The sequence below is a fragment of the Eriocheir sinensis genome, chromosome 6 (assembly GCF_024679095.1).
Source record: "Eriocheir sinensis breed Jianghai 21 chromosome 6, ASM2467909v1, whole genome shotgun sequence".
Lineage (NCBI taxonomy): Eukaryota > Metazoa > Arthropoda > Malacostraca > Decapoda > Varunidae > Eriocheir > Eriocheir sinensis.
In genome coordinates this window covers 1,498,975-1,525,409 of record NC_066514.1, presented here as the reverse complement: position 1 = coordinate 1,525,409, position 26,435 = coordinate 1,498,975, and the positions used below count along the sequence as shown (strand labels likewise).

The window sequence follows — 26,435 nt, the reverse complement described above, 5'->3', positions numbered from 1 at the left end:
ATACATGATGATTGTGTTGAGTTTATGGCTGAAAACTTGTTATATTCAATAGCGACATTTTGGCGTGTGTGGCGATCCCGGATACGCCGCTGTTTTGGCCCGGCCGTAGTGAAGAGGTTAAGCAAGGCTGAATAAAAAAAGAAGAAATAATAATAATAATAATAATAATAATAATAATAATAGAAATCAATTGCATCTCTAATAGTAATACTCCTCCTTACATATTCCCCAAAGAGGTCAAAGGATTGAATGAGAAAAAAGGAATAAATAAAAAAAATCCACTAAAAGTCACTTTCATTGAACAACACATAAAATTCTTTTTCTAAAGCTTCACAGAACAAGCCCAAAACACTAAAAATGTCCATCCATCACTCCCCGCCGGTCACCCAGCGTCACACCATCAACCGGCCCGGCTCGGCTGCGCGACAACTGTTCATGATCATCGATGCGTCGGTAGCAATGTTTGTGTTTGCTTGCGTTCACCTCATCCAGCTGTTCACTCAGGTTGATGAATAAATGTGTGCTTTGTGAAGTCTAGGGAACCACAGTAACCAATATGTCACACTGGCCCGGGGTTAATGGCTTCTTCCCATCATAGGGTCAAGGATCAAGGTGACAGAGATGAGCACTGTGGTCACACGCACCTATAGTGTGTGCCCCAAGCTTTACCTTACACTAAATACCGGCACAGATGTGGACAAGGATCGTGGATTACACCGTCATCAGGTGCCGCGTCCGTCGCCAGGGAACGGCAAAAGTTAGCATACCAACACTGAAGAGTCAATAGTAAAGAGTTAGAAGGGGAGAGCCAGTCATCGTTCAGCCCACAGCATCAATACCCCTGATGCAGCTCACAAAGTTACATTGTTATGCGTCCATTGTCACGGGTCTTCAAAGCCTTGCGCTCCTGTTACTTAATACTTGTGAGGTTTTGACCATGACAAGGTGGGTCTGGGCAGCAGGGTAGAGGTTGGCAAGGCTATGCATGTGCCCTTATGCACATTCACACACACACGCACACACACATACTGTACACAAAGAGCTAGCTTCCATCTCCATCATAGGTGGTTAAGAAGGAAGGAGAGCAGCTTAGTCTCGTAGTGTTCATTGGAGTCCAGTTGTCGCAGGCAGTGACGCTCTTGAGGGTAGATCTGGCAAGGAGAACAAATCATAAGGTTGTTAGTCACCACGTCATCCAGGGGTGGAATGGCCACTCATTCTCAACTCCTGTTTGTAAGATTTTTCCACAATTGTAGTAAATAATTGAATGTGATGTTAACCCTTTCCGATCCCACGTTTTCAAATTCTCGCGCTCGTAACACCAATGGCATCGCACTCACTTATCTGAACAACGATAACGCTCATGAACACTAAGGTTGGTATCATAAGACTCAATCGCTTCTCACATTAACAATTTCTAAAGGTTAAAGAGGGGGTCAGTCGAGTTCTAATGAGTGTTTCCTTAGGTTCACGGTACAGAAGAAGGGTCAAGCTAACACCAGGGTCATGAAACTACTCCTGGAAATGCCCACAACTCCTACGAAAGCCTTGTCAAATATGTGTTCTTGGGAGGCAAATTGTCTTATGATACGACCCTTAGTTAGGTTAGGTTAGGTTAATCTAATGAGTGTTTCCTTAGGTTCACGGTACAGAAGGGTCAAACTAACACCAGGGTCATGAAACTACTCCTGGAAATCCCCACAACTCCTACGAAAGCCTTGTCAAATATGTGTTCTTGGGCGGCGAAATGTCTTATGATGCGACCCTTAGTTAGGTTAGGTTAGGTTAGGTTAATCTAATGAGTGTTTCCTTAGGTTCACGGTACAGAAGAAGGGTCAAACTAACACCAGGGTCATGAAACTACTCCTGGAAATCCCCACAACTCCTATGAAAGCCTTGTCAAATGTGTGTTTCCTTAGGTTCACGGTACAGAGAAAGGGTCAAACTACCACCAGGGTCATAAAACTACTCCTGGAAATGCCCACAACTCCTACGAAAGCCTTGTCAAATATGTGTTCTTGGGCGGCGAATTGTCTTATGATGCGACCCTTAGTTAGGTTAGGTTAGGTTAGGTTAATCTAATGAGTGTTTCCTTAGGTTCACGGTACAGAAGAAGGGTCAAACTAACACCAGGGTCATAAAACTACTCCTGGAAATGCCCACAACTCCTACGAAAGCCTTGTCAAATATGTGTTCTTGGGCGGCGAAATGTCTTATGATATGACCCTTAGTTAGGTTAGGTTAATCTAATGAGTGTTTCCTTAGGTTCATGGTACAGAAGAAGGGTCAAACTACCACCACGGTCATAAAACTACTCCTGGAAATGCCCACAACTCTGAAAACCTTGTCAAATATGTGTTCTTGGGCGGCGAAATGTCATAATACAACCCTAAGTACTGGCCCTGAATCAATAGTGTAAAACAATAGTAGATAATGAGTGGAAAGTTGAAGACAAAATGGTATAAAGAGTGCTGAGGGGGAGGCCAGATATGGACCCCCTCGGATCAGATAGGGTTAAGAGAATGAAGCAACAGTTTAGTCATCCCTCAAATAGTACAGTTTAGGGTTTAAGTGGATTTTCTAAGAAGATTTTTTATGATTTTCAAATTTCCCGACAAGCAGGAAACTTTAAAATCCTAAAAGATATTCTACGACATCCGTATAGAACCGAAACCGAGCTATTGGAAACTGTGCTATTTGAGGGATGAATTTCTAAGATTTTTTATGATTTTCAAATTTCCCGACAAGCAGGAAATTTTAAAATCCTAAAAGATCTTCTACAACATCCGTATAGAACCAGAACCGAGCTATTGGAAAACGTACTATTTGAGGCATGACTGTACTATAAGGTTCTGAATTTCTAAGATTTTTTATGATTTTCAAATTTCCCGACAAGCAGGAAACTTTAAAATCCCAAAACATCTTCTACGACATCCGTATAGAACCGAAACCGTGCTATTGGAAACCGTGCTATTTGAGGGATGACAGTACTATAAGGTTCTGAATTTCTAAGATTTTTTATGATTTTCAAATTTCCCGACAAGCAGGAAACTTTAAAATCCTAAAAGATCTTCTACGACATCCGTATAGAACCGAAACCGAGCTATTTGAGGGATGACTATACTATAAGGTTCTGAATTTGGCATAAGCATAAAGCACATACCTGTAACTGGTACGGTTTGCCTGCCTTGATGAGCGCCTGAATCAGTTGGTTCGTGTGTGAGAAGTGCACATTTTCGTCAATCATTCCTTGGACGATGAGGAGACGGTTCTCACTGGAAAAAATAGATTATGAATAAATATTGATGTACCCAATGCCTCCCTGCACCACACACTCAAGTTGGGAAGTTTGGTTTAGTCGGTGCAACATCTGTGGTCATATGCCGGAGAGAGACAGAAGGGGAAGGAATTATAGGAGAAGGGAACAGTTGGAAAGTTTGGTTTAGTCGGCGCAACATCTGTGGTCATATGCTGAGAGAGAGACAGAAGGAAGGAATTATAGGAGAAGGAACAGTTGGGAAGTTTGGTTTAGTGGGCGCAACATCTGTGGTCATATGCCAGAGAGGGAGACAAAAGGGGAAGGAATTATAGAAGGGAACAGTTGGAAAGTTTGGTTTAGTGGGCGCAACATCTGTGGTCATATGCCGGAGAGAGACAGAAGGGGAAGGAATTATAGGAGAAGGGAACAGTTGGAAAGTTTGGTTTAGTGGGCGCAACATCTGTGGTCATATGCCAGAGAGAGACAGAAGGGGAAGGAATTATACATAGATAACCAGACCACACAGGCCCTAAGGCTCAAACTAGGTGGTCTGTCCTAAACCTAAGTGACAGAGAGAGAGAGAGAGAGAGAGAGAGAGAGAGAGAGAGCGTAAATCGAGTTACCACCACCACCACCGACACACTCCTCTGCTGTGACCCTCAAAACTTACTCATCTGGAAGGTTGTTGACGTAGGAGAGCACGGAGCCTGCACGATAGCCCTCTGGGTTGACGCTCGGCAAATCCATGTATCGCTCCGTGTACCCTGTGTCGTACAACCCCCAGGACACCACAGGAGCCCCAGCGATGGCCAACCTGTAAACACACAAAAAAGATATGGTTAAGGATTTGTACAATGAGAGTCCCATAGTGTTTGGGGTACAGGTGAGGCGGAGAGGTACACAGCTTTCCCGTATTCACAAAGGTCCCAAGATCCTAATAACCAGCTTGATTTATCAGTTATTAATCCCTATATAAACAGTTTGATCGTTGCCTATGGGGTAGTGGCAGCTGCAGAGGAAGGGAGAGGTGTTGGGAGTGTGTGGCAAGGTGCGGGGCTTGGCTAACCCCGCAGCCGTCAATACCCCATCGGCCAGTTTGACATGGAAATACTACAGCATCGATAACAGCCATTGGTAACAAATAAAATGACTGTGAAAGTGGACCTAAGGCTGACCCAATGTATCTGCCCGATTTTAGCCAGCATTGTTCATACCTAATTCTTCAGTGTTTTCTCTGCCAATACTTATTCAAATCCATCACAAAGCATCACTGTGGGTAAATAAATATATAAATAACTCATCATTTCATCGACGCCTGCCCCTAGGAGGTCCACGGCAGGAGAGCTTCCAAGTTTCGCCATTCAGACACTCCCTCCTTGCCTGCTCATAGGAGGTCCACAGCAGGAGAGCTTCCAAGTTTTGCCATTCAGACACTCCCTCCTTGCCTGCTCATAGGAGGTCCACAGCAGGAGAGCTTCCAAGTTTCGCCATTCAGACACTCCCTCCTTGCCTGCTCATAGGAGGTCCACAGCAGAACAGCTCCCAAGTTTCGCCATTCAGACACTCCCTCCTTGCCTGCTCATAGGAGGTCCACAGCAGAACAGCTCCCAAGTTTCGCCATTCAGACACTCCCTCCTTGCCTGCCCCTAGGAGGTCCACAGCAGAAGAGCTCCCAAGTTTCGCCATTCAGACACTCCCTCCTTGCCTGCTGATAGGAGGTCCACGGCAGGAGAGCTTCCAAGTTTCGCCATTCAGACACTCCTTCCTTGCCTGATCATGAGGTCTGTGTGGTCTGATTTTCTATGTAAATCTATCTATGTAAATCAAAGTTTCTCGAAGATCTTTCCCCCTCTCCCTAACGTACTCTTGCACCCTATCCCTCCAAAATAACATCATGAATAAAAGATTTAGGACTAAGAAGGGTCTGCTGTTGGAGTGCGCATCCCCTCCTGGCTATATGTTACTGGGTGATGTCCGTGAGTCTTGCCGGGACCCACTCTCCCATCTCGTAACCTTGCAAATTCTACCCATACAATTTTCTGATCAAAGTTTGCTAATAACGAAAAAATATGTTATGTTCATTTAACTCATTATGGATGTCAATAGTATTAAGTGAAGTCCTTTTAACAGAACCATGTAAAATACTTTTCCCCTATTACAAAAATGTTTTACGGCCGAAATTGACCTCTCTTTCGGACACTCCTCTAACGCTTTATAGGAGCAGTGAGGACCGGGCTTTTTTATCACATCTGTTACCTTATTTTTATGTCCTTGAACTGACTCTGATGTACAAAAAAATGTCTTAGAAAAATAAAGAATTATGACTCATGAAAGTCCCCAGACCTGACGGCCCTCCAAACCCCGGCTCACCTGAAGAGGTCTGGACGGTGAGCTAGAGCCATAAGGGACAGGTACCCTCCATAGGACCAGCCAGTGACGGCCAGGCGGCTTAAGTCAAGGTAGTCACACTGCCCCGCCAGCAACTCCAATACCTCCACCTGGTCGTCAATCTCCACCGTCCCCTGAAAGTTGGAAAGTTTGGTTTAGTGGGCGCAACATCTGTGGTCATGTGCCGGAGAGAGACAGAAGGGGAAGGAATTATAGAATGGAACAGTTGGAAAGTTTTTAGTTTATGCAACATCTGTGGTCATATGTCGAGAGAAGAGGAACAGTTGGATTGTTGTTTGGTTTGGCGCAGCATCTGTGGTCATATGCGGAGAGAAGTTGGAAAGTTTGGTTTAGTCGGCGCAACATCTGTGGTCATGTGCCGGAGAGAGACAGAAGGGGAAGGAATTATAGGAGAAGGGAACAGTTGGAAAGTTTGGTTTAGTCGGCGCAACATCTGTGGTCATATGCCGGAGAGAGACAGAAGGGGAAGGAATTATAGGAGAAGGGAACAGTTGGAAAGTTTGGTTTAGTCGGCGCAACATCTGTGGTCATATGCCGGAGAGAGACAGGAGGAGAAGGAATCATAGGAGAAGGAACAGTTGGAAAGTTTGGTTTAGTGGGCGCAAGATCTGTGGTCATCTGCCGGAGAGAGACAGAAGGGGAAGGAATTATAGGAGAAGGGAACAGTTGGAAAGTTTGGTTTAGTCGGCACATCTGTGGTCATATGCCGGAGAGAGACAGAAGGGGAAGGAATTATAGGAGAAGGGAACAGTTGGAAAGTTTGGTTTAGTGGGTGCAACATCTGTGGTCATGTGCCGGAGAGAGACAGGAGGGGAAGGAATTATAGGAGAAGGGAACAGTAGGAAAGTTTGTTTTAGTGGAACAGTTGGAAAGTTTGGTTTAGTCGGCGCAACATCTGTGGTCATATGCCGGAGAGAGACAGGAGGGGAAGGAATTATAGGAGAAGGGAACAGACCCCAGGAGACGGGACACAACCCCCGATTAATACCTGGTACCCATTCACAGCTGGGTGGACAGGGGCGTAGGGTATCGGAAAAGCCGCCCAAATTTTTCCACTCCGCCCGGGAATCGAACCTGGGCTCTCTTGGTTGTGAGCCGAGTGTGCTAACCACTGCACCACGAAGCCCCCCAGGTAAGGGAGAAACCACTGAAGGGCAGATGGATAGTGGATCAAGAACACAACACAATATAACGAAATTCACACACACACACACACACACACACACACACCACAAACCACAAACAATTCAGGCAAAGACGATTCATGAATTTAAGGCCAAGTTGTATTACAGTAGACAGAGACAAGACAGTACCAGAATAGCTCCTCTCCTGTATACCACAACTAGGTAAACACAGGATACAGGAGGGACTAGAGAAATTGGACAGGGAAGACCTAGTGGAACGTGACAGAAGTGTGACAAGAGGCAATGGTTAGAAATTGAAGAAGAGCGACTGTAGGAGAGACATCAAGAAATACAGTTTTCCATACATAACAACATGGAACGGACTTGCCGAGGAGACTGTGTGCGCAAAAATGATTCAGGAATTTAAAGCCGAACTGGATGATAAGCGTTATGGAGACGGGACAGCACGAGCCTAGCTAGTACACCTCTTTTCCTGTATTTCACAACTAGGTAAACACACACAAACACACACACACAGACACACGGATCTACTCACCATCCTGTTCATAAGGTGGGCCTGGAAAGAAACGCCTCTGTTGTCGGACCCACGAGAGTCTATGCTGACTACGCAGAACCCATTGGCTGCAAGCATGTGTGTTCTCATATGCCGGAAACCCTGCAGGGAGAACAGAGCAGAATGAACATGGGTAATCCCACAATATACACTCCAAAATAATAAAGTTGATAAGCATCTGGAAAATACTTAATATGTTTATGCCACAAATAGGGACAGGGGCGTAGGGTATCGGAAAACCCGCCCAAATTTTTACACTCCGCCCGGGAATCGAACCCGGGCTCTCTTGGTTGTGAGTGGAGTGTGCTAACCACTGCACCATGATGCCCCCCCGTAAACCCCAGGCCTGGTAAAACTACAACTAGGTAAATACATGCACAAACACACACACACTATGGCTCACCTTGAAAGTGTTGGTGACGAGCTGCACCTGGGGTCCCCCGTAGATACACAGAACTGTTGGGTACTTGCGGCCAGGGATAAACCCATGGGGCTTGAAGACCATGGAGTAGATGACGTCCCCGCTGCCTATTCTTGTTGTGAACACCTCCGGAACCACCAAGGACTTGATCTCCCGCAGCCCCTCGGACACTGGTAAGAAAGCATTGAGGAGATTTAATTGGATTTTATAAATGGATGAAGGGCTTTAATGAGGGTGTTAACGCCTTCAATGCAAGGACGTGTGTATTGCGTACTTGCGTGCCCCGTACCATATCCGAGGATGCGTATACTGTGTCCTGGCTCACTATATCCAGCACATGAGTAATTTCTTCCTGGATATTGTACAACGTTTTTTTTGTGTTTTTTTACAACAAAGGAGACAGCTCAAGGGCACAAAAAAAGTAAACAATAGTAAGAAAAGCCTGCTATTTGCTGCCCACGAAAAGAGACCAAAGAGGTGGCCGAAAGAGAGGTCAATTTTGGTTTTTAGGATGTAGGTCGGATGTGATCAGTGTCTTATTTGACTTTCAATGTTATTATCGTGTAAGAACGTGTGTCTAGCGTCTATTTTGTACTTTACGCAACAATGAATTCTAACATAAAATAACAAAAATAATGAAAGAAATGATATATGTGTGTGTGTGTGTGTGTGTGTGTGTGTGTGTGTGTGTGTAGTTCCTCTTCCCTCAAGTTGCCGGGAAGTGCGTTGCCTAACCACCACCTCAGCTCTGGGACACGGGGTTCACGAGAGCTGCGGCCTGATCTCCCTGCCTCCCCCTCACACCCATCCCTCTGTCTCTGTTCTCTTCCTTCCTACCTCCTCCCTGCAGTCTCCTCTCTCCATCCTTAATCCTTCAGACCACTTCCAAGGACTCAGGACCTCAGGACTCAGGAGTTATTTGATATAGTACCCAAGTGTAAGCAAGACCCCTATCTGCCATTCAATACTCACTGGGTTCATTGACCAGGTCCCCTAAAGTGTTGACCCAGACTAGCTGACCACTGCCGTTCGGGGTGTCGAGGGGCGTGACGCGGAACACCTGGCTCTGTGACGGCATTTCCACGCTGCTGTAGACTGTGGTGAACACGGTACACTCCTGGTGGTGGTGGTGGTGGTGGTGGGGGGGGGGGGGGGAGAGAGAGAGATCAATGTCTGTTTCTTTTATGGTGGAGGAAGAAGAAAAAATAATAGTTGTCCCTCAAAGAGCACGGTTTTCAATAGTCCGGTTTTGGTTTTCCGTGGATTTTCTATGATTTTTTAGGATTTTGAACCCATTGGATGTGGATTTCCTACAAGAAGACCTCACCAAGCTACAGGAGTGGAACAAAAAGTGGCTGCTACAACTTAGTGGAGAAAAATGTGAAGTTCTGCATCTTGGGAGGGGATATCCAGCACACCAATACCACATGGGAAACACTCCACTATCCACCACAGAGGCAGAGAAACACCTGGGAGTGTATGTTACCAGGCTACCAGTGAAGGGATATCCAGCACACCAATACCACATGGGAAACACTCCACTACCCACCACAGAGGCAGAGAAAGACCTGGGAAGTGTAGGTAACCAGGCTATCAGTGAAGGGATATCCAGCACACCAATACCACATGGGAAACACTCCACTATCCACCACAGAGGCAGAGAAAGACCTGGGAGTGTATGTTACCAGGCTACCAGTGAAGGGATATCCAGCACACCAATACCACATGGGAAACACTCCACTATCCACCACAGAGGCAGAGAAAGACCTGGGAGTGTATGTTACCAGGCTACCAGTGAAGGGATATCCAGCACATCAATACCACATGGGAAACACTCCACTATCCACCACAGAGGCAGAGGAAGACCTGGGAGTGTATGTTACCAGGCTACCAGTGAAGGGATATCCAGCACACCAATACCACATGGGAAACACTCCACTATCCACCACAGAGGCAGAGAAAGACCTGGGAAGTGTAGGTTATATAACTGGGACGTCTGGAGATATCTCACCTGGTTGAGTGCGACCTGGTGGGAGAACCCTGATTGTGTGAGCCGCTGGACTAGACCGGGATGGGATATGGAGGTGACGTAGAGGTGTTGCTCCAGGGGGGAGTCCCGTAGCCCCGTAAAGTAGACCAGACCGCGCCCCTCGTCCACCCAAAGCCCCGACCCTGTGACAGACCACTCGCCTCGGGTAAGGGCAATCTTCTGTATGAGTTGAGCCGTCACCAGACCTGAGGAAAGGCCAGGAAAGTTTGGTTCAGTCGGCGCAACATCTGTGGTCATATGCCAGAGAGAGACAGAAGGGGAAGGAATTACAGGAGAAGGGATCAGTTGGAAAGTTTGGTTTAGTGGGCGCAACATCTGTGGTCATATGCCAGAGAGAGACAGAAGGGGAAGGAATTACAGGAGAAGGGATCAGTTGGAAAGTTTGGTTTAGTGGGTGCAACATCTGTGGTCATATGCCGGAGAGAGACAGAAGGGGAAGGAATTACAGGAGAAGGGATCAGTTGGAAAGTTTGGTTTAGTGGGTGCAACATCTGTGGTCATATGCCGGAGAGAGACAGAAGGGGAAGGAATTACAGGAGAAGGGATCAGTTGGAAAGTTTGGTTTAGTGGGTGCAACATCTGTGGTCATATGCCGGAGAGAGACAGAAGGGGAAGGAATTATAGGAGAAGGGAACAGTTGGAAAGTTTGGTTTAGTCGGCGCAACATCTGTGGTCATATGCTGGAGAGAGACAGAAGGGGAAGGAATTACAGGAGAAGGGAACAGTTGGAAAGTTTGGTTTAGTCGGCGCAACATCTGTGGTCATATGCCGGAGAGAGACAGAAGGGGAAGGAATTATAGGAGAAGGGATCAGTTGGAAAGTTTGGTTTAGTGGGTGCAACATCTGTGGTCATATGCCGGAGAGAGACAGAAGGGGAAGGAATTATAGGAGAAGGGATCAGTTGGAAAGTTTGGTTTAGTGGGCGCAACATCTGTGGTCATATGCCAGAGAGAGACAGAAGGGGAAGGAATTATAGGAGAAGGGAACAGTTGGAAAGTTTGGTTTAGTCGGCGCAACAACTGTGGTCATATGCCGGAGAGAGACAGAAGGGGAAGGAATTATAGGAGAAGGGAACAGTTGGAAAGTTTGGTTTAGTGGGCGCAACATCTGTGGTCATATGCCGGAGAGAGACAGAAGGGGAAGGAATTATAGGAGAACGGACCAGTTGGAAAGTTTGGTTTAGTGGGCGCAACATCTGTGGTCATATGCCGGAGAGAGACAGAAGGGGAAGGAATTATAGGAGAAGGGAACAGACCCCAGGAGACGGGACACAACCCCCGATTAATACCTGGTACCCATTCACTGCTGAGGAAAGGCTGGGACAAATGAATGTGAACTGTATGTGAAGAATGAATGACCAAGACTTTCTCTCTCTCTCTCTCTCTCTCTCTCTCTCTGACAACTTATAATTTTACATGGCACTGTATAAAAGGGATTTAGCTTTTATAAATATTTTTTTTGTCTGTTTTGGGTATGATTTTAATGCATGCTTCTCTCTCTCTCTCTCTCTCTCTCTCTCTCTCTCTCTCTCTCTCTCTCTCTCTCATAAAGGAAACAATAACAATAACCCTTTTACACGGCACCACTATAAAAACTTGCCTACGCCATGAAGGGCTGGGGCCGAACACCATCCAGGCCTTTCAAGCAAGCCTACCTCTGCTGTAGGCATAAAAAAACACACAAAAAAAAAACACTATAAGCTGCCAGGCCAAGACACTTACCCTGGTCATCCGGTGGGGGCAGGTCATCTGAGGTGGTGGCCGGAGACAGCTGATAGAGGAGGAGGTAGAGGTGACGTTGCCCTGTTTCCTCACTTGCCCACACCAACATGCGCTGTGAGGGGTCGCTGTGGCTCGTCCACCAGTACAGCAAATTGTGCACCTGTTCACGGAGGAGCAGAAAAAGGAGTTTGGTTTAGTCGGCGCAACATCTGTGGTCATATGCCGGAGAGAGACAGAAGGGGAGGGAAGTATAGGAGAAGGGAACAGTTGGAAAGTTTGGTTTAGTGGGCGCAACATCTGTGGTCATATGCCGGAGAGAGACAGAAGGGGAAGGAATTATAGGAGAAGGGAACAGTTGGAAAGTTTGGTTTAGTGGGCGCAACATCTGTGGTCATATGCCGGAGAGAGACAGAAGGGGAAGGAATTATAGGAGAAGGGAACAGACCCCAGGAGACGGGACACAACCCCTGATTAATACCTGGTACCCATTCACTGCTGGGTGGACAGGGGCATAGGGTATCGGAAAAGCCGCCCAAATTTTTCCACTCCGCCCGGGAATCGAACCCGGGCTCTCTTGGTTGTGAGCCGAGTGTGCTAACCACTGCACCACGAAGCCCCCAAGTAGCGAAACAAACTTACATCAATCCACGTATTGGAGTGTTGAGAAATTATGAGATGCGGAGCCAAGTGGGGGGCCACCGGGGTAGTATTGGTGGTGGTGGTGGTAGTGTTGGTGGTAGCTGTGGTTGTCGAGATGGTGGCAGCACAGTTGGTGGTGGTGGTGGTGGTGGTGGGGGAATTGTTGACCCCGGTGAAGGAGGACAAGGAGAGCAGGATAAGCTCAAGTCTTTGCTGTCTCCTATCGAGCAGCTGACACCATATTCTGAAGGGAGAGAGGAGAGAAACACACATGGATATAGCTATCTAGTATCACACCTTAGCTAAATTCAAGTTTCCAAGGTGTTCTTTTTCTTGGTAAATTCTAAACTCAAACGCTTGTCTGCAATTATACAAAGAAGGCTCAAAACCCTCCCTAGATAGAGCCTTGTTTGCCCGACACTTACTGCGACCCGTCCGGCACCCAGCCAACGCGAACCAAGTACTCATGCCACGGCGCCAGCTGCTTGAGGTCATGCCGTAGGTGTCGAGTGGTGACCCGCAGCTCCCCTGAGGCACCAATCTCCACCTCGAGAAGCCTCAAGGTGGACTCTGCGTTGGCCATTCCGGCACGTGGAAACCTGAGAATGAAGGACAAGAAAAGGTAGGTCAGTATGTTCGCTATCAGTACATCAGACCCTCCAGTGACTAGTACTTAATGCAATTGGTACAGGTAACCCTCGATTGACGCAAGTTTGGTTTACGTGTTTTTGAAATAACGTGGGGTCCAAAATCCAAATATACGTTTAATTTACACGATTTTTTCACGTATACGCGATATTTTAAGGAGTGTCCACCAGATGTCTCACGCAACTGGACTCACACGGCCACAAAGCTGGGCTCAGTTCTTCCCGCGCGGCACTTGAACAACAATACAGTACCCACGCTGCTCAACAACAACAACAACACCCTCGCTGCTGTCTGCCACGAGGGGAAGGGCAGCCAGAGGAGGAACCACGAGAGGGAGAGGAGTCAGAGTGATACAGTAGGCAATAAGGGTAAAAACCGACCTCTTGTTGGATTTACATTGTTTTTGATTTACGCAATGACCTCTTCAAGGATACAATACTCACGGAAATCCAGAGTTACCTGTTCCTAAGAAATTCACATATAGATAATTTTTGCTATATGAAAGTGAGGATGAGGGGCAGCCCACTTAGCATATTCCCCTCCCCCCCTCCCGCGGCCCTGCTGTACGCGACTTTCTACTCATGCTCATCCCTGTACTGTCCAAACCCCTTATGCAAGAGTTAACCAGCATCTTCACTCTTTCATCCCTATACTGTCCAAACCCCTTATGCAAGAGTTAACCAGCATCTTCACTCTTTCATCCCTATACTGTCCAAACCCCTTATGCACGAGTTAACCAGCATCTTCACTCTTTCATCCCTCTACTGTCCAAACCCTTATGCAAGAGTTAACCAGCATCTTCACTCTTTCATCCCTATACTGTCCAAACCCCTTATGCAAGAGTTAACCAGCATCTTCACTCTTTCATCCCTATACTGTCCAAACCCCTTATGCAAGAGTTAACCAGCATCTTCACTCTTTCATCCCTTTACTGTCCAAACCCCTTATGCAAGAGTTAACCAGCATCTTCACTCTTTCATCCCTATACTGTCCAAACCCCTTATGCAAGAGTTAACCAGCATCTTCACTCTTTCATCCCTATACTGTCCAAACCCGTTATGCAAGAGTTAACCAGCATCTTCACTCTTTCATCCCTATACTGTCCAAACCCCTTATGCAAGAGTTAACCAGCATCTTCACTCTTTCATCCCTATACTGTCCAAACCCCTTATGCAAGAGTTAACCAGCATCTTCACTCTTTCATCCCTATACTGTCCAAACCCCTTATGCAAGAGTTAACCAGCATCTTCACTCTTTCATCCCTATACTGTCCAAACCCCTTATGCAAGAGTTAACCAGCATCTTCACTCTTTCATCCCTATACTGTCCAAACCCCTTATGCAAGAGTTAACCAGCATCTTCACTCTTTCATCCCTATACTGTCACAAACCCTAATGCAAGAGTTAACCAGCATCTTCACTCTTTCATCCCTATACTGTCCAAACCCCTTATGCAAGAGTTAACCAGCATCTTCACTCTTTCATCCCTATACTGTCCAAACCCCTTATGCAAGAGTTAACCAGCATCTTCACTCTTTCATCCCTATACTGTCCAAACCCCTTATGCAAGAGTTAACCAGCATCTTCACTCTTTCATCTCTATACTGTCCAAACCCCTTATGCAAGAGTTAACCAGCATCTTCACTCTTTCATCCCTATGCTGTCCAAACCCCTTATGCAAGAGTTAACCAGCATCTTCACTCTTTCATCCCTATACTGTCCAAACTATGAGAAAACACATTAGATGGGATGAAGTATTGGGATAATGGATCATGGGAGGGCACGCCAAGCAGGTTCCACGTAAACAAGGCTATCAACTTGACCGCAATACAACACACAGAACACACAATAACCAAAGTACAACACAAAACTACAAGAACTAACTACAAGAAAACGAAGCTGTCAGCCACTCACCTGAACTCATCCAACATGCCGGGTGAGTCGTCAGGGAGGATGAACTGTACAATGGGTACCTCGCTCTCATCCACCTCCTCGTACAGAAGCCGGTACACTCCATCTGCAAACACAAGTGATAAAATGCCGAATATTGACGCCACGCAACTCCTCAGTCACCCGGCGCCCATTCACTGCTGGGTGGACGCGGGGCATGGATTAACCGCGATTGGCACAGATTTGGCTTCCATCTAGTCAAGGGATATCCAGCACACTAATACCACATGGGAAACACTCCACTATCCACCACAGAGGCAGAGAAAGACATGGGAGTATATGTTACCAGGCTACCAGTGAAGGGATATCCAACACACTAATACCACATGGGAAACACTCCACTATCCACCACAGAGGCAGAGAAAGACATGGGAGTATATGTTACCAGGCTACCAGTGAAGGGATATCCAACACACCAATACCACATGGGAAACACTCCACTATCCACCACAGAGGCAGAGAAAGACCTGGGAGTGTATGTTACCAGGCTACCAGTGAAGGGATATCCAGCACACCAATACCACATGAGAAACACTCCACTATCCACCACAGAGGCAGAGAAAGACCTGGGAGTGTGTTACCAGGCTACCAGTGAAGGGATATCCAGCACACCAATACCACATGGGAAACACTCCACTATCCACCACAGAGGCAGAGAAAGACCTGGGAGTGTATGTTACCAGGCTACCAGTGAAGGGATATCCAGCACACCAGTACCACATGGGAAACACTCCACTATCCACCACAGAGGCAGAGAAAGACCTGGGAGTGTATGTTACCAGGCTACCAGTGAAGGGATATCCAGCACACCAATACCACATGAGAAACACTCCACTATCCACCACAGAGGCAGAGAAAGACCTGGGAGTGTATGTTACCAGGCTACCAGTGAAGGGATATCCAGCACACCAATACCACATGGGAAACACTCCACTATCCACCACAGAGGCAGAGAAAGACATGGGAGTGTATGTTACCAGACTACCAGTGAAGGGATATCCAGCACACCAATACCACATGGGAAACACTCCACTATCCACCACAGAGGCAGAGAAAGACCTGGGAGTGTATGTTACCAGGCTACCAGTGAAGGGATATCCAGCACACCAATACCACATGGGAAACACTCCACTATCCACCACAGAGGCAGAGAAAGACATGGGAGTATGTTACCAGGCTACCAGTGAAGGGATATCCAGCACACCAATACCACATGGGAAACACTCCACTATCCACCACAGAGGCAGAGAAAGACCTGGGAGTGAATGTTACCAGGCTACCAGTGAAGGGATATCCAGCACACCAATACCACATGGGAAACACTCCACTATCCACCACAGAGGCAGAGAAAGACCTGGGAGTGCATGTTACCAGGCTACCAGTGAAGGGATATCCAGCACACCAATACCACATGGGAAACACTCCACTATCCACCACAGAGGCAGAGAAAGACCTGGGGGTATATGTTACCAGGCTACCAGTGAAGGGATATCCAGCACACCAATACCACATGGGAAACACTCCACTATCCACCACAGAGGCAGAGAAAGACCTGGGAGTGTATGTTACCAGGCTACCAGTGAAGGGATATCCAGCACACCAATACCACATGGGAAACACTCCACTATCCACCACAGAGGCAGAGAAAGACCTGGGAGTGTATGTTACCAGGCTACCAGTGAAGGCCAAATCCGTGCCAATCGCAGCGGACGGGTTAAACCATGGAGGCGAAATCTTGTTAGCGAAAACAATTTAAACCTATAAGAGTGTTTTCTTATCCCTGTTATGATCATTTAATTTTCCACAGCTTCCGTTCCCTTCCTTCACCTCTCAGCGATGTCTTACCAGTGGATACAGGCTGCCACCAGAAGCCTTGGTAGCGGGATCAATTTAAACCTATAAAATTTATCTGTTTCTTATCCATTTTATGATCCAGCTGGTCTAGTTCCTTTCCTTCTCCTCTCAGATAGCCTCTAGGATACAGTACAGGCTGCCACCAGAAGCCTTGGTAGCGGGAAAACTCCTCTTGCATCACATAGGAAGGCAGGCCTGCACTCTTGGGGTCATATTCTAAGCGTCCACTGCCACTGTGTACATGGGTGACCCTCTTCTCCTCACCTGAAACACAAGGACAGGAATAGAAAGTTGGAAAGTTTGGTTTAGTGGGCGCAACATCTGTGGTCATATGCCGGAGAGAGACAGAAGGGGAAGGAATTATAGGAGAAGGGAACAGTTGAACATCTGTGGTCATATGCGGAGAGAGACAGAAGAACAGTTGGAAAGTTTGGTTTAGTGGGCTCAACATCTGTGGTCATATGCCGGAGAGAGACAGAAGGGGAAGGAATTATAGAAGGGAACAGTTGGAAAGTTTGGTTTAGTGGGCGCAACATCTGTGGTCATATGCCAGAGAGAGACAGAAGGGGAAGGAATTATAGGAGAAGGGAACAGTTGGAAAGTTTGGTTTAGTGGGCGCAACATCTGTGGTCATATGCCGGAGAGAGACAGAAGGGGAAGGAATTATAGGAGAAGGGAACAGTTGGAAAGTTTGGTTTAGTCGGCGCAACATCTGTGGTCATATGCCGGAGAGAGACAGAAGGGGAAGGAATTATAGGAGAAGGGAACAGACCCCAGGAGACGGGACACAACCCCTGATTAATACCTGGTACCCATTCACTGCTGGGTGGACAGGGGCATAGGGTATCGGCAAAGCCACCCAAATTTCTCCATTTCACCCGGGAATCGAACCTGGGCTCTCTCGGTTGTGAGCCAAGTGTGCTAACCACTGCACCACGAAGCCTCCCTTAATTTTGGAGGATTTTTCCACAAATATGAATGGTACATCTTGGGTATACATCTGATCAACAAAACATCCCTGAAAACAGCTTCCCTTCTTTCCCTGGCCCTCACCTGTCTTCGTGTTGTACAAATAGATGTCGTATATTGCAGCAAAAGCGATCAGGTTGGGGTTGGCAGGACAGATCTGAGGACTGAGGCGAACTTGGCAGCTGGGAAGTTCACGAGGGCTCACAGGACCATTCTGGAGACACAAGGCCAAGTGTGGGGTTAGAAAGTGTATGTATGAATGAATAGTCCGCAATCTTATCAATCTACCTTACCAGGAGAGGAAAGTTTGGTTTAGTCGGCGCAACATCTGTGGTCATATGCCAGAGAGAGACAGAAGGGGAAGGAATTATAGGAGAAGGGAACAGTTGGAAAGTTTGGTTTAGTGGGCGCAACATCTGTGGTCATATGCCGGAGAGAGACAGAAGGGGAAGGAATTATAGGAGAAGGGAACAGTTGGAAAGTTTGGTTTAGTCGCAACAACTGTGGTCATATGCCGGAGATAGACAGAAGGGGAAGTTATTATAGGATTAGTGAACAGTTGGAAAGTTTGGTTTAGTGGGCGCAACATCTGTGGTCATATGCCGGAGAGAGACAGAAGGGGAAGGAATTATAGGAGAAGGGAACAGTTGGAAAGTTTGGTTTAGTGGGCAACATCTGTGGTCATATGCGGAGAGAGACAGAAGGGAAGGGATTATAGGAGAAGGGAACAGTTGGAAAGTTTGGTTTAGTGGGCGCAACATCTGTGGTCATGTGCCGGAGAGAGACAGAAGGGGAAGGAATTATAGGAGAAGGGAACAGTTGGAAAGTTTTGTTTAGTGGGCGCAACATCTGTGGTCATATGCCGGAGAGAGACAGAAGGGGAAGGGATTATAGGAGAAGGGAACAGTTGGAAAGTTTTGTTTAGTGGGCACAACATCTGTGGTCATGTGCTGGAGAGAGACAGAAGGGGAAGGAACTATAGGAGAAGGGAACAGTTGGAAAGTTTGGTTTAGTGGGCACAACATCTGTGGTCATATGCCGGAGAGAGACAGAAGGGGAAGGAACTATAGGAGAAGGGAACAGTTGGAAAGTTTTGTTTAGTGGGCACAACATCTGTGGTCATATGCCGGAGAGAGACAGAAGGGGAAGGAACTATAGGAGAAGGGAACAGTTGGAAAGTTTGGTTTAGTCATCTGTGGTCATATGCTGGAGAGAGACAGAAGGGAAGGGATTATAGGAGAAGGAACAGTTGGAAAGTTTGGTTTAGTGGGCTTAACATCTGTGGTCATGTGCCGGAGAGAGACAGAAGGAAGGAATTATAGGAGAAGGAACAGTTGTAAAGTTTCGTTTAGTCGGCGCAACATCTGTGGTCATATGCGGAGAGAGACAGAAGGGAAGGAATTATAGGAGAAGGAACAGTTGGAAAGTTTGGTTTAGTGGGCGCAACATCTGTGGTCATATGCGGAGAGAGACAGAAGGGACGGAATTATAGCAGAAGGGAACAGTTGGAAAGTTTGGTTTAGTCGGAGCAACATATGTGGTCATATGCCGGAGAGAGACAGAAGGGAAGGAATTATAGGAGAAGGGAACAGTTGGAAAGTTTGGTTTAGTCATGCAACATCTGTGGTCATATGCCGGAGAGAGACAGAAGGGAAGGAATTATAGGAGTAGGGAACAGTTGGAAAGTTTGGTTTAGTGGGCGCAACATCTGTGGTCATATGCCGGAGAGAGACAGAAGGGGAAGGAATTATAGGAGAAGGGAACAGTTGGAAAGTTTGGTTTAGTGGGCGCAACATCTGTGGTCATATGCCAGAGAGAGACAGAGGCATGTGGGTAGTTTTAAGCCACTCGGCGGTGACTGAAAAATCCCAGGTGGTAGCGTGGGGATTCGAACCCGCGTCGTCCATCACGCGGTGAATGTGGGCCCAGCACGCTACCACTCAGCCACCGCCTACCCTTGAGCTGCTTCCTCCACTGTAAAAAGAAAAATTAGCACACAAGACAGCACACACACTCTACCACCTCTACGTACCGGCCTGTCGGGATGAACACACTGGAAGATGGTGGAGGAGGCGGGGAAGACCAGCGTGCCTGATGGGGGGTGCAGTTCATAGTTGGTAATGCCCCATGTGGAGATGCGCCGTCTCTCACTCAACAGCTGCTCCTCTCGGGACATGCGCCTCCACAGAAATGACTGGGAGGAGTCTAGCACCTCCTGGTAGACTATCCTGGTACCCCACGCCTGCTGGGAGGAACAGTGCCGCACGACATTATAAGAATTCAGCCTTAAACAATCAATTTTAAAAGTCAAAATTTCTCAACCATTTTCTAAGGACAATTTTAGGCCACAGTTTTTACATAGATACTGTACTACCCACTTTCATAAGCAGCTAAAATCATTACTCCATCAAATACTTCATAGCCTTGAGGGAAAAGTTGGAAAGTTTGGTTTAGTCGGCGCAACATCTGTGGTCATATCCCGGAGAGAGACAGAAGGGGAAGGAATTATCGGAGAAGGGAACAGTTGGAAAGTTTGGTTTAGTCGGCACAACATCTGTGGTCATATGCCGGAGACAGACAGAAGGGGAAGGAATTATCGGAGAAGGGAACAGATGGAAAGTTTGGTTTAGTGGGCGCAACATCTGTGGTCATATGCCTGAGATAGACAGAATGGGAATGAATTAAAGGAGTAGGGAAAAGTTGGAAAGTTTGGTTTAGTGGGCGCAACATCTGTGGTCATATGCCGGAGAGAGACAGAAGGGGAAGGAATTATAGGAGAAGGGAACAGTTGGAAAGTTTGGTTTAGTGGGCGCAACATCTGTGGTCATATGCCGGAGAGAGACAGAAGGGGAAGGAATTATAGGAGAAGGGAACAGTTGGAAAGTTTGGTTTAGTGGGCACAACATCTGTGGTCATATGCCGGGGAGAGACAGAAGGGGAAGGAATTATAGGAGAAGGGAACAGACCCCAGGAGACGGGACACAACCCCCGATTAATACCTGGTACCCATTCACTGCTGGGTGGACAGGGGCTACATAGGGTATCGGAAAAGCCGCCCAAATTTTTCCACTCCGCCCAGGAATCGAACCCGGGCTCTCTCGATTGTGAGCCGAGTGTGCTAACCACTGCACCACGGAGCCTCCTAGAGTGAGGTGGAGTGGGACCAAGATGCACAATGAGCAGACTCCTAAAAACTGAGCCTCTTGCTGCCCGCCACAGGCTCAACAAGGCTGACATAAATTCTTTTCTTTAAATTCTGGGAAATACGAGAGAGAAAATCAATATAGTGAAGCCAAATCAGAAATAAGACCCAGACCAGACCACAAGACCACATCAGGAAGTGCCGTGCCTCTCGCTATCTGCCTGAGCCTTATGACAAACACATGCAGCAAGATCACATCAGGGAGTGCAGATCCAGAGGCAAGACTTACGCTATCTACCTGAGCCTGATAACAAACACATGTAGCAAGATCACATCAGGAAGTGCCGATCCAGAGGCAAGACTTACGCTATCTACCTGAGCCTGATGACAAACACATGCAGCAAGATCACATCAGGAAGTGCCGATCGAGAGGCAAGACTTACGCTATCTACCTGAGCCTGATGACAAACACATGTAGCAAGATCACATCAGGGAGTGCCGATCGAGAGGCAAGACTTACGCTATCTACCTGAGCCTGATGACAAACACATGCAGCAAGATCACATCAGGAAGTGCCGATCCAGAGGCAAGACTTACGCTATCTACCTGAGCCTGATAACAAACACATGTAGCAAGATCACATCAGGGAGTGCAGATCCAGAGGCAAGACTTACGCTATCTACCTGAGCCTGATAACAAACACATGCAGAACCTCACAAAAAAGAAGCAAAACAAAAACATCTTCCAGCTTACTGCTTCCAGGTTGATGTCTGCATAGAACAGAGTGGACTCCCTGCCCTGGCCCGGAGACAGCAGGAAGTAACATCGCAGAGTGGTGGGACTCACACGCCTGAAGCTCACGTCTGTTGGAGTCTTCACGGAAAGGTGGAGGAATGTGCGCCGTAACTCCCTGACCCTCTGGTGCACCTCCCGCCAGCTGTGAGAGGTTCCCCCGGCTGCAGGGCCGGCCCGGGACACCCCTCCACCTCCTGTGGATATCCTGGGCATACTGCTTCATCCACTGATCTGCAGAGGAAGAACATTTAGGTTAGTATCATAAGACACTTTCAGTTCTTACATCAGCTATTTCTAAAGGTCAAAGAGAGGATCAGTCGGGTTCTAATGAGTGTTTCTTTAGGTTCACGGCACAGAGGAAGGGTCACACTACCACCAGGGTCATAAAACTACTCCTGGAAATGCCCACAACACCTATGAAAGCCTTGTCAGATATGTGTTCTTGGGCAGCGAAATGTCTTATGATACGACCCTTAGTTAGGTTAGGTTAGGTTAATCTAATGAGTGTTTCTTTAGGTTCACGGCACAGAGGAAGGGTCACACTACCACCAGGGCCATAAAACTACTCCTGGAAATGCCCACAAGTCCTATGAAAGCCTTGTCAAATATCTGTAATTGGGGGACGAGATGTTTAGTAGTATGGCCCTTAGTTAGGTTAGGTTAATCTAATGAGTGTTTCTTTAGGTTCACGGCACAGAGGAAGGGTCACACTACCACCAGGGTCATAAAACTACCCCTGGAAATGCCCACAACACCTACGAAAGCCTTGTCAAATATCTGTACTTGGGGGACGAGATGTTTAGTAATATGGCTTAGTAATAATGCCCTTAATGAGAGCAATGCAGCCACTGATATTAATAATACTACCAATAAAAATAAAAATAAATAATAATACTGGTAGTAGAGATAAGTATTAACCCAGTAGCAGCAGGGATCGTGTTTCTTAATGGTCCCTCCAAGCGAGAAAAATGAGAAAAATCACCCCTCACACAAACCATTTCATAATATATATCAAAGCATTTGTGATCAGATTATGTATCATCTATTTTGGGGGGTTTATATCATGGCACAAATTTGGCCCGTCGCTGCTACACGGTAAAGCCACAAATTTGGCCCATCGCTGCTACACGGTAAAGCCACAAATTTGGCCCATCGCTGCTACACGGTAAAGCCACAAATTTGGCCCGTCGCTGCTACACGGTAAAGCCACAAATTTGGCCCATCGCTGCTACACGGTAAAGCCACAAATTTGGCCCGTCGCTGCTACACGATAAAGCCACAAATTTGGCCCGTCGCTGCTACACGGTAAAGCCACAAATTTGGCCCGTCGCTGCTACACGGTTAAAAGCTGATATAGTTTAAAGAAGAGATTTTCTATTCTCTTTTTTCTATTACTCTCTCGGTCCCACACGTCCTCTGCGTGCATCGAAACACATGAGATATTAATAACAAGGAGAGGGTGTTCCCCCCTGCCTGGGATTGAACCCGTGACCAGCGTGACGGGAGAGCTGCTCCTTACCGAGTCAGCCAAAGAGGTGCCCACTGGCTAAATGGGTTATGGGAGGCTTGTTCATCAGGCATAGTCCCCGCACTGCAATAGTACTTATAAAATGGTGTGAGGGCCTCCCATTGTCAGCCTCTGCTCAATGCTTCAACCCTTGCTTCCTGCCTGTGGCTTTTCCCGGCCCCTCACTCAAAGCCAATGGGTTACTTTTCATAGAGGGGGGCTTTGAGGTGCAGTGGTTAGCACACTCAGCTCACAACCGAGAGAGCCCGGGTTCGATTCCTGGGTGGAGTGGGAAAATTTGGGCGGCTTTTCCGATACCCTATGTAGCCCCTGTCCACCCAGCAGTGTACCAGGTATTAATCGGGGGTTGTGTCCCGTCTCCTGGGGTCTGTTCCCTTCTCCTATAATTCCTTCCCCTTCTGTCTCTCTCCGGCATATGACCACAGATGTTGCGCCGACTAAACCAAACTTTCCAACTGTTCCCTTCTCCTATAATTCCTTCCCCTGCTGTGGTTCTTGTGGCTTTACCGTGTAGCAGCGACGGGCCAAATTTGTGGCTTTACCGTGTAGCAGCGACGGGCCAAATTTGTGGCTTTACCGTGTAGCAGCGACGGGCCAAATTTGTGGCTTTACCGTGTAGCAGCGACGGGCCAAATTTGTGGCTTTACCGTGTAGCAGCGACGGGCCAAATTTGTGGCTCAAATTTGTGGCTTTACCGTGTAGCAGCGACGGGCCAAATTTGTGGCTTTACCGTGTACCAGCGACGGGCCAAATTTGTGGCTTTACCGTGTAGCAGCGACGGGCCAAATTTGTGCCATGATATAAACCCCCAAAATAGATGATACATAATCTGATCACAAATGCTTTGATATATATTATGAAATGGTTTGTGTGAGGGGTGATTTTTTCTCGCTTGGAGGGACCATTAAGAAACATGATCCCCCCTGCTACCGGGTTGACCGTGTGCATTCCCTTCTGCTACCGGGTTGACCGTGTGCATTCCCTTCTGCTACCGGGTTAAGTGTGTGCATTCCCTTCTGCTACCGGGTTAAGTGTGTGCATTCCCTTCTGCTACCGGGTTAAGTGTGTGCATTCCCTTCTGCTACCGGGTTGACCGTGTGCATTCCCTTCTGCTACCGGGTTGACCGTGTGCATTCCCTTCTGCTACCGGGTTGACCGTGTGCATTCCCTTCTGCTACCGGGTTAACCGTGTGCCCATAGTGACCTCCCCCCCCCCCCCCCACCACCAGCCTGGGGGGGGGGGGGGTGAGCCTTGGCCGGGGCAGTGCTCCCTGGCGTGTGGTGGGCGGCCAGGCGTGGTGGGCGTGTGGTGCAGCCCCGCGCCCACCACGCCCACGACGGTGACAGCTTGGTGACGGCCGGGGCGGGTCAGCTGACCTTGGGCTGCCCTGACCTGTCACCCCTGTCACTAGCCGCGATGACCTCCCCGACGTGGCCCCAAGGCACAGCACTGGCCCCAAGGCTCCGTGCTGCCCCGTGACCCCCGGGGCAGCACGGGGTCACTGGTCACAGGGTCAAGGGAAACTACCCTGGTACATTGTTTTGATGGAGATCCTGAAGGAAAACATTAATATATCCCGCCCCTCCGCGCCCCAGGGTTCCCTTCCCCTGGGGCGCGACTCACCCGGCGGCCCTCTCAGGTCATGGCGGGGGAAGGGCCGTGCGGGGGAGGTCAGGTCACGCTGGGCCGCGGCGGGTCACGCACACCACCGCCTCACCCTGGCCGGTCTGGCGGGCCACTGCCAGGCCAGGCCGACCGTGCCGCCCCCTGGCCAGCCCGCCGCGAGGCTCCCCGCCGCCGCCACACCGCCACACACGCCACCACAGGGGCACCACGGGGCGAGGCATTGTGGGGAATACAAAACAGGGACAGGGTGTGAGGGAGGACACAGGTATGACGGTATTATATGTATTTCAGTGGTTTGTGGTGCCGTTGCAAAGGTGGTAGCTCATCGTCATCATCAGCCGCCTTTATCATTGCCTGGAAAGGTTGATTGATGATTTAGTGATGCAGGTAAACAGTAAGGGAGAACAAGGGAGAAGAGAATGAACGGAAAAAGAGGGAAATGATAGACCCAGACGGTAGAGACACAGCAGGGAGTCCCGTTACAAAGGCGAAACTCCCGAACGACTACTACTACTACTACTACTACTACTACTATTACTACTAGTACTACTACTACTACTACTGCTATTACTACTACTGCTATTACTACTACTACTACTACTACTACTACTACTACTACTACTACTGCTATTACTACTACTACTACTACTACTACTACTACTACTACTACTACTACTACTACTACTACTGCTACTACTACTACTACTTTTTTTTTTTTACACAACATAAATGATACCTCCACCCATGTTTATTTTCCCGACACATAATCATGGAGGGCTCCATAGCTTGGAGGTCATTAGCCCCAACTCTGTTCGCTAATTAGTCTTTCTTCCAATTCCTTAATTCAGGGTCATTGGTATACCCTCTAGTGGCAATTGCTCATATAGATTTTTGATAAGTACAATGTCTGTAGATGCCATAAAATTATGATAACAGTCTGGATCAGGTAGCTAATTTCTGTCTGTTATCATACGATCTATAACGCTACCGTCCGACGATCATTTTCGAGGGTAGGGAAGACTAATGATTCATTTTGATGGAATTTGTAATTAAATTGGCATTTATTTCAGACATTTGTTGATATTGGGCATAGATTGAAGTAAATAAACCATAATTACACAATTGAGTGTTTCCAAAAGAATATTAATTCATTCAGTTTTATCTTCCTTTTGCATTTTCAAAGAAAACTTAATGACAACAGCCAAGCATTTATTGCTTTGATGACATTCATTTTTTGCAGGAGTTCACTAACTTGCAAACACTAATGCACAGTGCATACGAATTTACTTTTCACACAAAAAGTGTCTTTTGAAAATGAATAACTTTGACCATCACCATGTTGGTTTCTTTTCCAAGAGACTGTTCAACTGACGTTAAGCAGGTTCCTGCATGATGTAATATAACCAAAGAACGAATTTTTAAGAAAAAAACAACAACAACCAGCAAATATACCAACAGAAAACAAACAAACAAACAAACAAACAAAAAGATACAAACATCAAAATAGATTATAAAAGAAATAAACAGTAAAGCCAATGATAAGACCAACCAACACACATAGATTTCAGGATGCAAGCACAACAGTGATAATGTCATACATGTGTGTATTATTGTGTCTGGGGAAAAGGAAGTTGTCATCTCAGACAGTCACAGGTAAAGAATTGCAGCACTGTCTCTGAATCTTGAGTCTAGGTCTATGCTTTCTGGTCAGAACTAGTTCTCATCT

At 47.3% G+C, this 26,435-nt stretch overlaps 1 protein-coding gene and 1 long non-coding RNA gene across 2 annotated transcripts; both read right to left on the bottom strand.

Annotated features, from left to right (window-relative positions):
* Window positions 1-282: 282 nt before the first annotated feature.
* Window positions 283-24,873, bottom strand: LOC126987550 (dipeptidyl peptidase 8-like). The gene is made up of 18 exons (XM_050844596.1): window positions 24,707-24,873; window positions 21,513-21,785; window positions 19,650-19,859; window positions 17,702-17,831; window positions 16,799-16,912; window positions 16,640-16,666; window positions 14,759-14,861; window positions 12,623-12,796; window positions 12,198-12,441; window positions 11,559-11,718; window positions 9,799-10,022; window positions 8,760-8,904; window positions 7,770-7,957; window positions 7,349-7,468; window positions 5,630-5,781; window positions 3,930-4,073; window positions 3,164-3,275; window positions 283-1,151 (listed from the first exon to the last, which is right to left on the bottom strand). The coding sequence occupies exons 2-18, from the start codon at window positions 21,765-21,767 to the stop codon at window positions 1,059-1,061; spliced, it is 2,595 nt and encodes an 864-aa protein (XP_050700553.1). The 5' UTR covers window positions 21,768-21,785; window positions 24,707-24,873; the 3' UTR covers window positions 283-1,058.
* Window positions 15,177-16,531, bottom strand: LOC126987608 (uncharacterized). Its single transcript, XR_007741050.1, has 4 exons — window positions 16,347-16,531; window positions 16,050-16,247; window positions 15,458-15,556; window positions 15,177-15,360 (listed from the first exon to the last, which is right to left on the bottom strand). It is a non-coding gene; the product is annotated as an uncharacterized LOC126987608 (long non-coding RNA).
* Window positions 24,874-26,435: the final 1,562 nt, after the last annotated feature.

Bases quoted from the DNA above. Each gene is read 5' to 3' on its own strand.
- LOC126987550 (XM_050844596.1), bottom strand. From the start codon at position 21,767: ATGCCCAGGATATCCACAGGAGGTGGAGGGGTGTCCCGGGCCGGCCCT. The intron at 11,719-12,197 runs GTAAGTTTGTTT...CTCCGTGAACAG, and splicing joins ACTCCAATACGTGGATTGAT to GTGCACAATTTGCTGTACTG. The intron at 10,023-11,558 runs GTAAGTGTCTTG...GCCTTTCCTCAG, and splicing joins GCCCCCACCGGATGACCAGG to GTCTGGTGACGGCTCAACTC.